The 16,686-nt window shown below is 49.5% G+C and overlaps 1 protein-coding gene across 4 annotated transcripts in view; it reads left to right on the forward strand.

The window, feature by feature from the left end:
* The first annotated feature begins 1,944 nt into the window (after window positions 1-1,944).
* The window catches only part of MDGA2 (MAM domain containing glycosylphosphatidylinositol anchor 2), a 644,994-nt gene continuing 630,252 nt past the window's right edge, over window positions 1,945-16,686 (forward strand). For all 4 annotated transcript variants that reach the window (XM_074956572.1, XM_074956573.1, XM_074956574.1 and 1 more), the window contains exon 1: window positions 1,945-2,112. In XM_074956572.1, coding sequence (XP_074812673.1) covers window positions 2,040-2,112 — 73 coding nt within the window. In that variant the 5' untranslated portion in view covers window positions 1,945-2,039. The remainder of the gene's footprint in view (window positions 2,113-16,686) is intronic.

Raw genomic sequence — 16,686 nt, forward strand, 5'->3', positions numbered from 1 at the left:
AGACCATGTGGGGATAAAGAGGGTGGAAGAGCAGTGGAGTTGATGGAGAGTAGGGCCTTCCTTAAACAGAGCCCAATGGGGGGCTGCCGGGGCCATCACATTTAACATAAGAATGGCCCTACTGGGTCAGACCAAAGGACCATTTAGCCCAGTATCTTCTCTTCCGACAGTGGCCAATGCCAGGTGCCCCAGAGGGAATGAAGAGAACAGGGAATCATCAAGTGATCCATCCCCAGTCGGCCATTCCCAGCTTCTGGCAAACAGAGGCTAGGGACACCATTCCTGCCCATCCTGGCTAATAGCCATTGATGGACCTATCCTCCATGAACTTATCTAGTTCTTGTTTTGAACCCTGTTATAGTCTTGGCCTTCACAACATCCTCTGGCCAGGAGTTCCACAGGTTGACTGTATGTTGCGTGAAGACAGTGCTGTTGTTAATCGTGTTTAGTGGGGTAGTTGGGAAGGGCCAACCATCAATGGGATCCCATGGTGCTAGGCTGGATACACACGGAAAGTGGTAGATGGCTCCTGCTTCCTAGTTCCCAGTGATTTTCCAAGAGAGGAAACACCAGGGGAGGAAAGTACCTGTTTGGCCAGACTTCCCATCCCTCTGGGCACATCACTAGGCCCAGAAGGCAAGCCAGCTTAGTGGCTGATCCTCATTTCCAGCAGCCCCAGGCCCCCTGTGATGTTAGCCCCGGAGGAGATGTTGGGAAGGGAGAAAACACTGAGGACGCTCACCAAGGAGGGGAAGAAAGTCAGGCCAGGAAGGCAAAGTGTCCTGAGGACAGAACAGGCTCCTAATGAAAATAATGCGTGGAAGGAGTCGGTGGGCAAGGCAGCCTCTGACCCAGCGAAGAGCCGCTGGCTGAGGAGCTACCCCTGGAGAAGGAGCAGCGCCAGGAGAGGGTAGCAGCTTCCCCTTGCAGGGGCGCTGGGACAGTTTGTGGCATGGGGGTGCTGGGAGCCATTTGGCTCCAAGCTGTAAACCCTGCATCTGATGGGACCCCCCTTCAAGCCGGGGGTGGGGTGGGGGGCGTAGCCGCTCGGCAGCGGCGTAGGGGCAGGAGGGTCCCCTCCACCCCCGGCTGCGATCCGGCCTCCCCACGTGCGAGGGGGGCTCGGCGGGCCTGCCCCTGGGCTGGGGCGGCCGGGCCCCCCCCCGGCGCGCCCGCCCCCCGCAGCTCGGCGCCGGCGCGGGGACGGGGGGCGGAGGAGGGGGCGGGCAGGCGGGCCGGCAGGCAGCCGAGCCACGCAGGCTTTGACGTCGCCGGGCTGCGGCTCCCCAGCCCCGGCTCCCCGCACGCAGAGCGCAACGTGACCGCCCCGGCCGCCCCTCGCCGCTCACACCCGCGCCGAGCCCGGCCGCTGCCGGACGCTGCATCGCCGGGCAGGGCTGGGGCAGGTGCGTCGCCCCGGGCGGCGGCGGCGGCGGCGGCTGCTGCGTTCCCGGCCGCCCGCGCTGCTCGCCCCGCGGATCCCCAGCCCCGGCCGCTGCCTGGGGAGGGGGCCCCGGGCTGGGGGCCGCCGGCAGCCGTGTGCATCGGCTGCCCGCGGGCTGCTGCCGCCCTCGGCCGGGGGGGGCGTTTTTTGGGTTGTTTTTTTTTTGGCTGCTTCTCCGGAGGGGCTGGGGAGGCTGGTCCCGGAGAGCGCCCGGGGGCAGGACACGCGGCTGCCGGCCCCCGCCGCCCCGCCGCGCACCATGCCCCGGGAGCCGCGCTGCGATGGCATCTGACGGCAGCCGGCAGCCGGCTGGGGTGGCCCCGGAGGCGGCTGGAAGCTGCGCGGAGCCCGGCGAGTGACTCGCGGGAGGCGAGAGGACCCGGCGGAGGGGGGACCCCGCGGGGCCGAGGAGCGGACCGATCCTCCCCCACCGCCCCGGCTGGCCCCGCCGCTGCCGCCAGGGAGGGCAGCCCCCCGCCCGCCGCCTGTCCCGGGGCGCCCGGCCGCTCGGCGCTCGCCGGGCTGGGCATCGGCCCGCGGCGGGTCCCGCGCTTCCTTCCCGCCCGGGGCTGGAGATGTGGATGCTGGCGCGAAGATGGATTTAGTGTACGGGCTGGTCTGGCTGCTGACGGTGCTGCTGGAGGGGATCTCCGGCCAAGGGGTGTACGGTGAGTCCCTCCCCCCGCCGCCCCCCGAGCCTGACCTGGGTGGGGGGGTTTCCGCCGCGGGCGAGGGGGAGGTGGGTCTCACCCCCGCCGAGGCTAGGGGTTTGCGCCCCCCCACCCCAGTGCAGAATGGGGCTGGGGTGGGGGGCACTGCTCGGGTGTCATTGTGCATTGCAAGACTGGAGCCCCGCCGTGGCTCTTGGCTGGGGGACGGGACCGACCTGGCGCGCCGGATCAAACTTGCTGTGTGCAGAGAGAGGATCCCTTAGGATTCCTGCCTCCTGATAGCCTCCCCCTCGCCCCCATCGGCATGCACCCCTCCCCATCCTCCCCCCCGGCTCATCACCTCGCTCTCCCGCTTCTCCGGAGAGCCCGGGCTCGGTTTTCCGGCTCGCGAAGTGCAGGGAGTTTGCTTTCCGTGCACCCCCGTTGCCATGAGCACTGGCATCAGAAGAGCGTCCGGGTTCCCACTGCCAGAGACCGCTTGGGGGAAATGGGGATGGGAGCGGATGAATGGACGCGGATTCAAGGCTTCCCGGGGGTGAGGTGAGGGGGGACCCCCGCTGCAAACAGCACGTCTGGGGGCTCGGTCCAGGGACCTGTCAGCCCTCGCTTCCCACCTGGAGCGTGTGCGGCAGAGGAGGGAGCGGGTGGCTTGGGCTGGGAGCGAAGAGACCCGTTGATCATCCGCTGTAAACCCATTTGCCCCGGTTCCCCGCCGCGCCGCGGCGATGAGCCGCCGTGTGAACGGAAACGGAGTCCCCGCTCCGGAGCCGGGAGCGAGCGATTTGGCGGCGCGCTGCCGTTCCCCTCCCTCCAGGGTCCGTTCTCCGTGGGCGCCGCACGGCCGCGGTGCTCCGCCGGCTGGCCGTGGGTTGGGATCATCCAGCTCCGGGGTGCAGGAACGGGGCTACAGCGAGGCCGGAGTGGGACTCTCACCCCGGTCCCCCGGTGCCAGAGCAAACGCGGAGAAAGCCCCCAAGCGACGTTTGGGGAGGGACGGGGGAGGCTAGAAATAAGCTTTCCCTGGTGAACGAGCCACGCGTCCGCAGCCACCCGGGGATCCAAGGTCTGCGGGGCTCCCAATTCACGGCCAAGTCCAGCCCAGGCTCGTCCAGGGGTCCTGGGAGCTCCTCTGCAAGGGGTGCTAGTGTGGGGAGCCAGCGCCTCCCTTCAGCCAGCTGCGCTCATGCCCCCCCCAGCACTGCCAGGAGCCTGCACTTCGGTCGGGGCTCCGTCCCCCACTCCCCGAAGAGGATTTTGTGATGTATTTATTTTGCATTTCCCCGTGAATTTCTATCATTCAGATGCCTTCCCTGGCAACAGCATCCTGGTGTCGGGAATGCTGACCCAGCGTGTTGGCACAGCGCAGATTCAGAGAAGACAAATATCCCAGTTAGACATGGAGAGGGAAGCAAATTGGTGCATGTTAGAGAGTGGCTGCTGTAGAAATCATGCAGGGCGGTAAAAGAGACAACCAGGACTACCGGAATGAGTAACATATCACAGCCTGGAGTGGCCAATATAGGGATCAATTTACAGGGCAGATGTTACTGTTGGAGCATTTCTTCTCATTAGCCATGTTACATTTCTTTACAGTGGCTTGCGAATCACCTCATCTAAGATCAGTCTGTATTTCTCTGTCTTGTACTGGTGCACACCTGTTAAAAACATAATGCATTACTCTGGGTGGTGGAGGACCCTCGATTTGAGAGCTGGCTTTGCAAGGTTTATATTGGTACAAATGGATGGGAATTTGAACTGCAGCCGGGAGGAGCAGATTAGATGACTGCAAGTAGTTTGTCCACGCTGATGTTGTGCATTTGGAAATTACAGGGCCAAAATCTGTGCCGATTTCCCTGCCCATGCAGCCTCAGTGCCTTCAAACGCATGGTCCAGAATGTAAATCAGCACTTTGTTTAGCTCATCAGATGGTTATTACAAATGGTTTCGAAAGGTAGGCTAAACAAACCCCCTCCTAGTAGAAGAGAAGCACATGCTGGATGGACAGTAGCTGCAGCACGTTTGCAGGAGAACATGGTACATACGATATGCAGCCATAATCTACGATAAAGCTGTGACATAACAAAAGCCGGAAAGTCCAAAGAGCAGGGTAATATAGTGCTGCACCCGCCCCATAATTACAATACACACCTCTGAGACACCCATGCTACTTCGTTATCCAAGGGGTGGTCTGGGGGTGAGGGAGCCCTGGGTCACATTAATTACTGGTCTAAGTAGATGCAGCCCTATTAGCTACAATAGAAGTTGCACTTTCTTGCGTAGGGCTAAATGTGTTCCTCTGTCTCTCACTTGCCCCAGTGTTTCCAGTTCCTGCTCCACATTACATAAGCAGCATAGCTCAGTGATGTGACATTGCTGTCATGCCTCCCATTCTCACAAGAGTATAGTGGTCGTACATGTTAAGGAATCATTGTCATTTTTCTAGTACACACCGCTTTTGGCACATGTGCGCACACACATGAATGCAATAGGCCATTCATGTCCATTACGCACCTGCAAGCAAACTTGTGGCTGGAGGTTTTTTGAAATCCGATGTAATTCAAAATATTAGGAACTGTCATGAGGATTTTCCTTGGCGTTTGCATTACTGAAGCATTAAACTCTGTGTGCCACCAATGCATCCATTCGCCTGTCAAGCACAGGGACACACATTGTTGGATTTCTTGGAGCATAAGCTTCTGCAATGCATTGTAGAGTATTTGTTAAGGCTTATATGTTGTGCGTGGGCATCTATGAAAGAGATCGTGCCCTTAGTTGGTTGCTAACAATTCTGCTGAAATTGTTACTGAAAAAAGGATTGCACATCTGGGCTAAGACTTCTTTATAAATAAGAGTTAAATGTGATCTATTGTCATTCTGTAATGCACATTGTACTTGGTCTCTGTATGGACCAGGGACCTGCAGATATTCATGATGTTGGGAGACAAAGTGGTTTTTCAGTTGTAAGTGAACATATGATATTTTAAAATTATACATTAAACTCAGTCTTGTTTTTCATTGGCAACCTCCTCATTTTAAAAAAAAAAAAATATATATACCCATTTAGGGCAACGGCATATGTATTTCTTCTTCAAGGACACCAGTCTAGGCTTCCAGTTCCTCAGCCATCACCTCTCTTGGGCAGAGACACACGACTCTCTCTCTCCTGACTGGGGTTTTCCAGTTGCACGGTTCCCTGCCTCTGCTGTAATATTCCCAGCAAGCCAGGCTGCCTGGACAGGCCAGCATCTGCACTTTCCTTTTCTCTCCAGAGGCTATGAACAGTGTAATGGCCTACAGCTATAAATTACCACACAGCTCTCTCTAAGCAAGCACGTGTATTCTTAAGGTGAAAGCATTACAGGGAAAACATTAAAAACAATAAAAGAACCTGCATACATGCTAAAAAAAAGCTCACCAGAGATCACCCCAACTCCAACCTCAGGCTGTGGTAGGTGTCAGTCCATCAAAACCCAGAACTGGGTTTTCCCTCTGGTGACAAGTTCCTAACTGTTTCAAATTCAGAATCAGAACAATTATGAATAGTTCAGTCTTTCCCTTATGCAAAGGTCTTTGATCTTGTCCTCATGTAAGAGGTGATCAGCAGACAATAGCTCACTCCTCAGGGCGTAGCTTCAAAAGGCTGGGTTTTGCATAACCGGAGTCTGGATAACCCCATGAAAACCATGTAACGGTTTTGTTCCAAGAGTCCATTCTTGTCTGGCACGTTGTTCAAGGTAATCCTTTGAAGACCAGGTCTCACATCTGTCACAACGTTATGGAACAGTAACTTTCCAAAGTGCTCAGCATCCGCCTAAGTCGGCTCCTGTTGAAGTCAAGCAGTCATCATAAAGCTCCTGTTAGCTCCACTGGGACCTGTTGGAAATACAGAGTGGGATTTTCCAGAGTAATTTGGAGGAAAGGTAAAATGTTCCAAATTGCCGAGGTTCCATTTTCAAAAGTGACATGGGCACGCTTAGGCAACTTAGGGCCTAAATCTCTTTTGACAATATCCGTGCCTTGGAAAACTGTACCTGAAATCTTTTTGTTCATAGTTTTTTTTCTTTTTTCTTTGACTGGAAAACTGGTGGCAATATTGCACCGAGAATCCTGACAATGCGGGCGGCCCGTCCTGCAGCCATTGCAGTTTAATGTGATTTTTTCCACTGACTTCAATGACAGCAGGATCATGCCCAATTGTAATCTCCTTGGGGCAGGGACTGCCTCCTCATTTGTGTACGCCCTCCCACTTAACGAAACTCATAGATAAATAATGACAATAATTAATGCTGAAAAATGGACCTGACTGAAGTAGTAGGAAAAGAAATTTTACTACCTTTTCCCTTCTCATTTTTTAATATCTCCTGTCTTTGTGCCAGCTCCTCAAGAGGTCGAAATGCCATTGGACTTCACTGGAGCGCCGCTGACTGGTAACAGTGGTGTCTGGCCCTTCGTATTTTAAAATGCAAACCACCGATCCATGTGAACATAGATTCCAAGATCCCAGAAGAATGTAGTTCACTGTCTTAAGATAAATGTGATTATACATTTGTTTTAAACTAACATTACTTCCAAGTATTATGAGTGGTAATAATAATACCTAGCTCTTGCGTAGTGCTTTTCATCAGTAGCTCTCAGAGCTTTTCAAAGGAGGTCAGTCTCAGTGTTCCCATTTTACTGATGGGGAAATGGAGGCATAGAGATGCGGAGTGATTTATTCACAGTTACCCCGCAGCTCAATGCCAGAGCCAAGAATACAACCCAGGGCTCCTGAGTCCCAGCCCAGTACTCTATCCACTAGTTCTGAAATATTCCAGGTGAGCTGGAAGACTGACTAACGTCAGCGCGGACTATGGGGGTGTGAGTTGGAGCACGCACTGAAGTGTTGCGCTGGAACTGCCCCGTGTAGACCCTTCTAGTGTGAACTGGAAGGTACCTGTTTGCGTAGTCCCATTGAATGCCATGTATACAAGCTCTTTGGGTGGGTAGGGACACGGGCTCAAAGAGGTGGAGTGACTTGCCCAAGGTCACACAGCAGGTCAGCGGCACAGCTAGGAACACACTTCAGATCTACCTGACTCCTAGCCCAGTCCCCTATTCCCTGGACCACTGTAATACAGAGATCCAAAAGGCCTGAAAAAAATGGGGCTTTTCTCATATTTATTTCACCTCCTTAATTTTAGCTAGCTTATTTTCTGCAAAATAACCCTTCGAGAAACTCAAGAGCTGCATGCACTTTTCCCTTTTTAAATTATGTATCTCTGAATGCCATGCATGGTTACTAAAGCATAAAAAGTAAGTACTCAGAACATTACTGTTACATATTTTTATTCTACAGTAGAGTTGCAGTGCAGTATAAAAATATCTTGGTGAGAAGGCTTCATATGGGCACAAAGTGTTGTTATTAGATACGTTGAAGAAACGGTGTTCTGTAAAGATGAAGGATATAGTAAAGATGGGAGAACAAAATTCTTATGTCAATTTTACAAGCTCTTTAGGCCAAGGATGCAGAATTTGACAGGCTTTTGGATCGGTTATAAATGGTTTGTATTGTTCCAGGCCCTGCGAACCATTATGTCTTGGGGTCATGTACTCACATGCGTTGCAGGCTGCAGAATGAAGAGTGTAGCAAATTACTACAAATCTACCCTGAAAAGTCTGACTGCAAACCACAACCTTCTGCGTGATATTACACCAAAACTGAATTACAGCCGGGAAATGTCACAACCTGGATGAACTGCCAAAATTATAATATCAGAGGTGCGGGGTGTGGCCTAGAGGAAAAATGGAAGGAGGCACAGAAAATCACTACCTGTTATAGTAGAGACAAACATTCCAACTCTGTAACAATTTGCACAAGTAACTTGAGATGAGCAGCTGTAAACATTTTGGTGAGATCTATAATCTAAATGTAGCAATCGCTTAACCAGGCCTACAGTGGCTGTCTGAAAACAGCATGTGTGGGTGGGAGGGAGGCTCATTTGCAAATTCCAAGAGGCTCACAGCCACAGCTTACATAAATGCAACCCCGTCTCCTTTCCCAGAAGCAGGTATATCTCTGCTCTGCACAGTGAGTTCCACAGGCACTCTCCACAGGTTTCCTCGCTGTATTTGGTGGTCAGACCTCCAGCTGTATGCTCCTCCATGTTTCACGACAGACTGGTTGCCTGTGTCTTGCACCTCTTTTCTCTTTTTATATGTTTCTGTTACTTCCGTGCGCTTGTCCCGTGACCAGGAAAGACACGGCCCTTAGTAATCGTAAATGTCCATCAATTTATAGGCGTCAAAATGCTGCTGAAGGTGAGTGCAAGTTCGTGTGTGTAAAGACAGGTATCTTCATATAAAGAGAGGCATGTGTATGTAATATGTATCCATCTCCACAGACACACACACACAATTTTATAACAGCTTCTATAATTAAAAGAGCTAAAAAACCCCACCGACAGGCCTGGGTAACAGTAGTAGTATTCCTCAAAATGTTTATAAATGAAACCCGAAGAAAAGAGGGAGACATTGAAAAGCATAGGCACAGTGCTTGGGGCAGAGGAGAGAAGAGTATTGTTGAGATGGGCCAAAGCTATGCGATGGCCAGCTCGAAAGCAGTATCTTGTAGTACTAAATACACACAGGGAAGCATCCCCCTGTCAAGAAGCACCCTTGGTAAGTGAAGGATGATCCTTTTCCGTTGCTGCAGTGACTAATGTGGAAGGGTGAGCATTCCTGACACTAAACACTAGAGAGATTGCTCCTGGTGGTGTTGTTTTTTTTTTTTTTTTAATGCCTGCTAAAAGCCTTATCCAATAGGCTTAATTTTAAAATATTTTTTAATGTTTTACAAAGATGCACATTTAAAATCAATCAGTGGATCTAAAAATAAGAACGGAGCCTTTCATTCCATATGGCAACTTGGTTTGGGGTCCGATTAAGTATCCTGTATAGAAAATCCAGCCAGCCATTCAACATAAACTGGTGGTCATGTCTTGTCAAGAAAGAACTTTTCTCAGCTACATTGCTGCTTTTGTTTTTTAGCTGCATGCTAGCAGCTAACCAGAGAAGGAGATTAATGACTGTTGGCTTTAGCAATATTGATGGCTGTATGTCATAGCTGACCCTGCTTTTACCTAACACTCTGGCTGAAGCCAGTGAAACAAGTGAGGCTGGAGGGAGGAAAAAAAACTCAAGGGAGGTGGGAACCCCAACACTAATGCATTTTACCTGTTAGGAAAACGAATTAGGTTCAGGAAGATAGCTGATTATTAGCTCTTATATTTAAAAGCCAGCCTCTTAATTACCCAACCCCCAAATGGTACGGCTAGTTTCGTGTAGAGAGCTGGTTTTCTGAATCAGTGCTCCCCATCATGCAGATCTTTGAATGCGGTTATTGTATCATATGGTTTAACCCTGTACAATTCTGGATATTGTGTGACAGAAACCAAAGCAGTCTCACCAGAGAACAGGAAAGGTATTATGTCCTGCTGCAGTGCTGTGCATTTCTAAGCAGCTGATGTGCTCTGCAACTGCTAACTCCAGGACCATTTACTGAGCAGCCGATCCTTCAAAACTTTAACTCTTAACTCAACCCACTTAGATTCCCTTGAGGGCTGTTCCCTCTTCTCCCAGCATATTTTAGCACTGAGATTTCATTAATGCTGGGAGACTATTTCATTTTCTGCATGTAAGCTAATGCACTTAGAGAGTGTGGAGAGCGGGAAATAATTCTGGCCCATCAACCTGCCCATTAACCAACACAAATGAATAGAAATGACTTTTCCAACTGATTCTTTTCTTGGCGGTCCCAGAGGCTGCTGCTGTATGCAGTGGGTCCCACACTTCAGCATTTTACACGGGGGAGCAAAGCAAAGGCGCACTGGATTTTTATGGAGAGGAACAGGGCGGCTTGGTTTTGCACTCCATTGCACCGGTTTCGTGCTGCCACCGGCATGATCCAGGGAGCACAGTCAACGTATAGAAATGTTCACCGATTTGTAGGGAAACATTAAATAACTGCGACTGAATGAATTTTGGGGGTGGATCCAAAGTCCACTGATGCCAGTGGAGAAGATCCTGCCAATGTCAGAGGGCTTTCGAGCGGGTCCCGTGGCTGAAGAGTGACCGAAGTACTCTTTTTACAGACAAATACTGCAGCCTTGATGCACAAATACTGTTTGGAGTATTACTGAGTGCCAGGTACCTCAGTCCGTAATGCAGGATTAGTCTGCTGGTAATTTTTATATCCTAGAGTTTGCGATGGTGGTGTTGTAGCTGTCTTGGTCCCAGGATATGAGAGAGACAAGGGGGTCCGGAGCTCCAAATGTTGTCTCTTTCACCAGCGGAACTTGGTCCAAGAAAAGAGATTCCCTCGCCCACCTTGTCTCTCTCATATTGGAGCATCTTGTGACTGGAAATAAAGGCAGAGATATTTAGAATGGTGTCAAAATCTGGCAAAATATGACAGGAAGATGGGCGTGTGGAACATGGCGTTTAATGCTTTCCATGTAGGTGGCAACTAAAAGCAAGGTTTATATCTGATAAATATCATTAAAATGCATTAAGTTTCAAGCAAGCAAAAGAGGGGGCCGTATCCTCAGCGGGTGTAAGCGGTGGCAGCTCTGTTGTCTCCAATGGACCCTACTCCACTTTTATACCCATGCAGGAGCTACCCCGCTGACTGTGCTGTGTTCAGAGTAAGAAGATGATAACTCCAAAACAATCCTCTTGACATTTAAAGCGTTTTCTGTCTGCTCTCTTGAGTGGCTTATTAGCACATTTCTTGCATCTCCATAGAAGGAAGCCGTTGATGCTCTGCATATATTGGGTCAAGGTGTTCTCTCTGAATCGGAGCTAGGGGAATTGGGAGGAAGCCTGGCAGCAAGGAAGCACTTCAAAATAAATAAATAAATCTCTCCTGGCTCCTGAGCTAAATCCAGTTTAATTAGAGTCGGTGGGAAAACAAATGAAAAGGAAAAATAGCTCAATCCAGCTTCTCTCCCTCTCCTCGCATATTTCCTGGCAGCTTGTCTGCTCAGAGGTGCGACCTTTGACTCGTTCTTCATCAGTAAACACGCCGCCCTTGATCTGCGCACCCTATTGCCGTCAGCAGCGATGGGAGTTGTGTGCCTGCTGATCAAGGGCTTGAGCTTGAATGGTTTTTTGTGAGCAAGCTTGGAGGAGCTGGCTTGCCCGGATTTGATTCCCTAGTGAACAGATGGCTGTGGCTTTCATTGAAACACCCTTGGAGGCGCTATAAACTGAGTAGTTTGTATCTTGGACCAGTTGAGAAAAAAAAAACCATTGAGACATTGGCTTCAAAGGGCTCAACGGTTGGCTTGGCCGGCTAGTTTTGGGTGCCTGGGAAAACCAGGGGAATCTGGGAGAGGCCTGTTCTTTGAAAATGTGTTCTCATGGCTGGGACTTTGAACCGTCTGGGTGCCCAGTGACTGGGATAGCCAAACTTCACTGCTGTAGGAGGCTGGGCTCTGCGGGGGCGGCTGTCCTGTGTTTCTAAAGGGCTCCCCCTCCCATTACATCCAGTTCCTGAAGACGCTTAAGCAAGTCTCTGTTGCCTACTGGGGCAGTATAGCGACCTCAACGGAACTGAGAGAAAAGCCTCAGAAATAAATGGGTGGTGGCTTCCCTACAGTGATATCAAAGCCAGTTTTCCTATTCTGGGCCAAGCAGGTAATTTTTAGACTGCATTGTAGAGTAGCTGGACTTACTGGGCAGGCACAGGCTGAGGGGAGGAGTTAATGGGGGAAAGAGACCGATCGACTCCGCAGACCCACGAACTGGCATCGTAGCTGCAGAAATGCGGGCTCAGTGGGGTCTGGGTTTGTGTGTTCAGGGGGAGACAGGGAAGCAATGGCAGGATGTGCGAGTCATGATGGGATTAGGGGTATTTAGTTACCGTAGACATGAACACCCTCTTGGTGTCCCACAGAGCCCTCGTCTTCATGGAAGGGGGCGTCTCTTTGTTGTTCGCGCAGGCTGCGCTGTTGCAGACAGGGCTATATGCAATGGCCAGCACCAGTGGGCCGCTCATCCTGGCACAGAATTGCTGCAGCCCTTGGTGTGGGGTCTGCCTGCCCATCACCAGCTCTTGTGCTCTGCATCCCTGCTTCTCTGCACCAGCTCTGTTTCGCACTGAGCTCCGGTTCCTTGCAGCACAGTTCCATAGCTGAGCATTTCCCCTGGCTGCAGCTGTCCCTGGGACCCCTTGAGTGCGGGTGGTGGTTGGGGGGAGGGGATTGTGGCAATCTCTGGGGGTCTAGAGGGTGGCTGGTGTTACCACTCCAGACCCATACCCACTCTTTGCACTGCTGTGGGGTGGACCCTGAATGCTTGGTGGCATCTGAGAGAAGGGGATATAGTGTTGAGGATGCAGTTGGTCCCGCTTCTGTGTAGTCCAGCCAGTCCCCAGGAGCAGGGGAGCTCCTGCAGGTGACCCTCTTGGGCCTCTAGACCAATTACTGTGCTTTGACAAATGCATTGTTCTCCGTTTTAAATCCCGACTCTAGGGGGACGCAGTGACACTAACTGCACCCACGGTGCAGGGGATTTTCAAAGGCACTAATGACTGGTGCCTCTTAACTCCCATTGATTTCCAGAGGGAGCCGCGCACACAGCTGTCCTTTGTGCTTTTGAGCAGCTCACGCAGTGTGCGCCGCCCAGTCCTCAAAGGAGACAAACTGAAATGAGCGAGCTACTTCCCCCCTAATCTCTTTCAGCTCTCGCATTAGGTGATAAAAATAATAATTGCAGGTAGCTTTTCTCGGACACAGTGTGACAGTCTCCATTTAAAGGTACGTTATACTCTAAACACTACAGTGCCTCTGCACTGAATACACGATATGTTCTCATTAATATGAGCATTCTCAAGGGTCTTTGTGGTTCATCAAACACATAATGGTACTTGAATTTTCTCTCCCTACACAGTATTATTATTGTGACTGGTAAAGGTTTTAGCATCTAGGGTAACAATTCAGGGGGATGCTGCCAATAGCCTTTCGCTAAAGGGCAGCAGGTGTCTATTTTAAAAGACACTTCTGACTCTGAATAGTAAGTTCGTGTAAGTATTTGCTTTTACGACTTCATTTTTTGCATTATGCAGGGGTCGGACTAATTCAGAGTGCAACCCCAGCGTCGCTTAGGATATGTCGGCCCTGCAGCTGGGAGGGAGTGTGCTTCTCCGCTCGGGTGGACAGACACGCTAGCTCTGCGTGAGCTAACCCTAAAAATAGCAGTGTAACCGGGAATAGCCCAGGAGGCAGCTTGGGCTGAGCCACCTCAGTATGGTCCCAGTGCCTGAGCGTGTATTCGGACAGCTAGCCCAAACCATCTCCTGTGCTGTCCCTAGGTATGTGGCTGGTTTTAGCTGGGAAGCTGCAGTGTGAACGTACCTTGAGGGGAAAAGAAACTAGCACAACAAACCAGAGGGATTTTTTACAAATCAGGTATTTTCTTCAACCTGCAACAAATCTGGTTCAGTTGCTGGGAAGGAAGGAGTTCTCCAGTATCCACGGAGAAGGGTTGCTTGTTCTAACGCTGGTAAGGGGGGAGGGAAAGCTCAGTGGTTTGAGCATTGGCCTGCTAAACCCAAGGTTGTGAGTTCAATCCTTGAAGGGGCCATTTAGGGATCTGGGGCAATAATTGGGGATTGGCCCTGCTTTGAGCAGGGGGTTGGACTAGATGACTTCCGGAGGTCCCTTCCAACCCTGATATTCTATGATTCTACCACCTTCCATCCACTCAGCTGTCAAGCAACTCCTTTGTACAATGTCCCCAACTGTACTTGGGCTTAAGTCCTCATCAGCCAAATATCCGCTACCTTGTGCTTGTGTTCCTTAGTATGTTCTAATCCCACCAACCACTCTGCCTCTAGCCCGAGGGGCTTTCCCACACTGCGATGGTCATGCTGTCCTCTGCTTACTTGCTGTGTCTTTGCAGGTTTATTCTCATAGATTTTATTTCCAAGGAACATTTCAGTGTGAATTACTTCCTGTCATTGCCATAAGTAATCTGAATACTAAATACAGTTGACTTCAGTGGAAATAGCAGAGCCTGTTCTCAGGCAGTTCGCTTTTGGGGCCCCACTATACTGGAATAGGCTTTTGTTCAACTTGAATGTAGCTACTGTTTCCTGATTGACAGCAAACAAAGGGCCTGATCCTGCATATCTCTTCTTACACAAGACAGGGCTATACACGGGCATAAGTACTTTCAAGACTGAGAAGTAGGAATACTCTCTCTTTCAGGTTGCCAGTTTTTACCATGCTTTTTGTTGGCGTTTGATTGGATTTTGGCATTGGGTTGTCACATCTTTATTAATTGCCCATTCCCAAATTTCCCAGTAGGCCAGGTGTAAGCCAGTGCAACTTCAGAGCTGGGCACATGTAAAATCCTGGCAAATGCCTAAGATTAGCTTTTGGGTCCTTATGCAACGGTGATAAAAATGAAGCCACAGCATGACGGCCGAGGCTCATACCAGCCTGCCTCCTGCTTCACTAACCCTCTGGGCAGACGGTCAAGGAAGAGTAAGTAGGCCTCGGCATTCCGTTTTCAAGCCCGTGAGTAGTGTACACATTTATTTCTACAGCTTGCTATTACTAAGGTATGGTAACTCTCAGCCTATGGTGCTCAATGATGAATAGTGGACTGTAATGCAAGGCACTGCTCACTGAACTGAGTGAGGCCGGTTTGGCTGCCGGAAAGATTGTAAAACATGCCTTGCAATGTGGCTAAAGGAGCTCAATCTATTTAGTTGATCCAAGAGAAATGTTGGGAAGTGACTTGATCGTGGTCTAAAGTATCTACAGAGGGGAGAAGATTTCTCATTGGAGAGGGCTCTTTAATCTACTCTCTAGCAAGGGTGCAAGTTGAAATCAGCAAAATGGAAATAGGAAAAAGTGGGAAAAAATAGGAGAAATGGAAATAGGATGTACATTTTTAACAGGGAGGGCAATTAGCCATTGGAACAACTCACGAAGGGATGTACTGGATTCCTCATCTCTTGGTCTTTACATTAAAAATTGGATGTCTTCGAAAAGTTATGCTCTAGCTCACCAGTAAGTTGTGGGGTTTAAAGCAGGAATCATGGGGGGAAATCTATAGGCTTGTGCTATGCAGAGGTCAGACTAGATAAGTCCTTTCTCACCTTGAACTCAATGAACCTCTTTTTAATATTACTTTAATGAAAATATCAGAATAATGTCAGTTACTCAGCAAATGATCTGGCCTTTAATTGTAGCCTGTTTTACATTATTAACACAATATATATGCTCTAGCGGGTAATATATCAAACATGCCTGTAGATATGTGTGTGCAGTAACTGCAATGTTTCTTTGAATTTAAATTAATTTAAATTTGTTGCTTAAAATATAACCTTAATTTCAGTGTCTTGTTCTTTGTATTTGAATATAATCAATATGTGGCTGTAACAATAAGAGAACCAAACCAGAATTATAGACACTCTTCAACTTCGGGGAACTTTCCATCTGGACCCTATCTTTTAAGTGAACTGATCCAAACCACGTAATTCAAATACTCCCAAACTGTGTGTGGATTTGATTCTGGAATCCATCTTCACAGCCTGGGTCCCCCTAAGCCGACCAGAATTTCAAAATGAAAATTGGGAACAATTTTGTGGTGACTTTTTTAGGCTCATGAAGTAGTCTCACAAAAGTGCACATAAAAAGAAAAGTGTATTGGTCCTGCTACTGCCAACTTCTCCCTCAGCACCAGCCGGTACATAATTCACGGAGTGGATGAGTTTTCACAGTAACTTCATGTCATGAATTTGTGATGAAATACTGAGCAAATGTTGAAGTTTCCTCTGAGCAAAAGAAGGGGGTAGTTAGTGTCCGCACTCATTTTCTCTTCACTCCAAACACTGTTCATCACACCGAACCCATGCCCTGTTGGTAAACACAGGGTAAATTTGACTCTGAGCAAACATTTTATAATTATATAAAAAAACAACAAACCGTGTTTTCATTGACTCTAAATGATAAAGTGGGATGTCTCTGGCCTCCTGTGAGAAGTTCCCTTGATATCATATGAAAACCAGGATTGTCCTTGGGGAAAAAAACAGATGTGGAGTGGCTTTAGGGTTACCCATAAGACGAATAGAACTGGAGGAAAAATTTTCAGATTTAGACTTCCTTACAAAAGCAATGGGATGCATTTTTAAAGAAAACAATGAATGAAAAATGTTCTTTTTCCCCCCCAGCCCACTATACATAGTAATTAAGTATCTGGGACCAAATGTGGCCCTGGTGTAAATGGACACATTAACCTTGCCTGTCAATGAGAGATGTATCTCATGCATTTGCCTCGTTCTCTGGCCCCAGTCCTTTACTGTTTACTTTGGGAAAACTCCCATTGAAGCAAAGGGCTGGAGTGGGAGTTGGCCTGAACAAGGAATTCAGGATGAGGCACTGTGCTTAATGGTCCCAATGTCTCATCTTTCTAGAGCCCTAGTCCAGAGAAGCCCTTTGCTGTACTCAAATTATGCTGACTACTGTGTCGGGGTATTCTCCGGGATAATGCTAGGCATAGTTTGGCCTGTGTTTTCGGCAC

This window comes from Natator depressus, chromosome 6, assembly GCF_965152275.1.
Source record: "Natator depressus isolate rNatDep1 chromosome 6, rNatDep2.hap1, whole genome shotgun sequence".
Taxonomy (NCBI): domain Eukaryota; kingdom Metazoa; phylum Chordata; order Testudines; family Cheloniidae; genus Natator; species Natator depressus.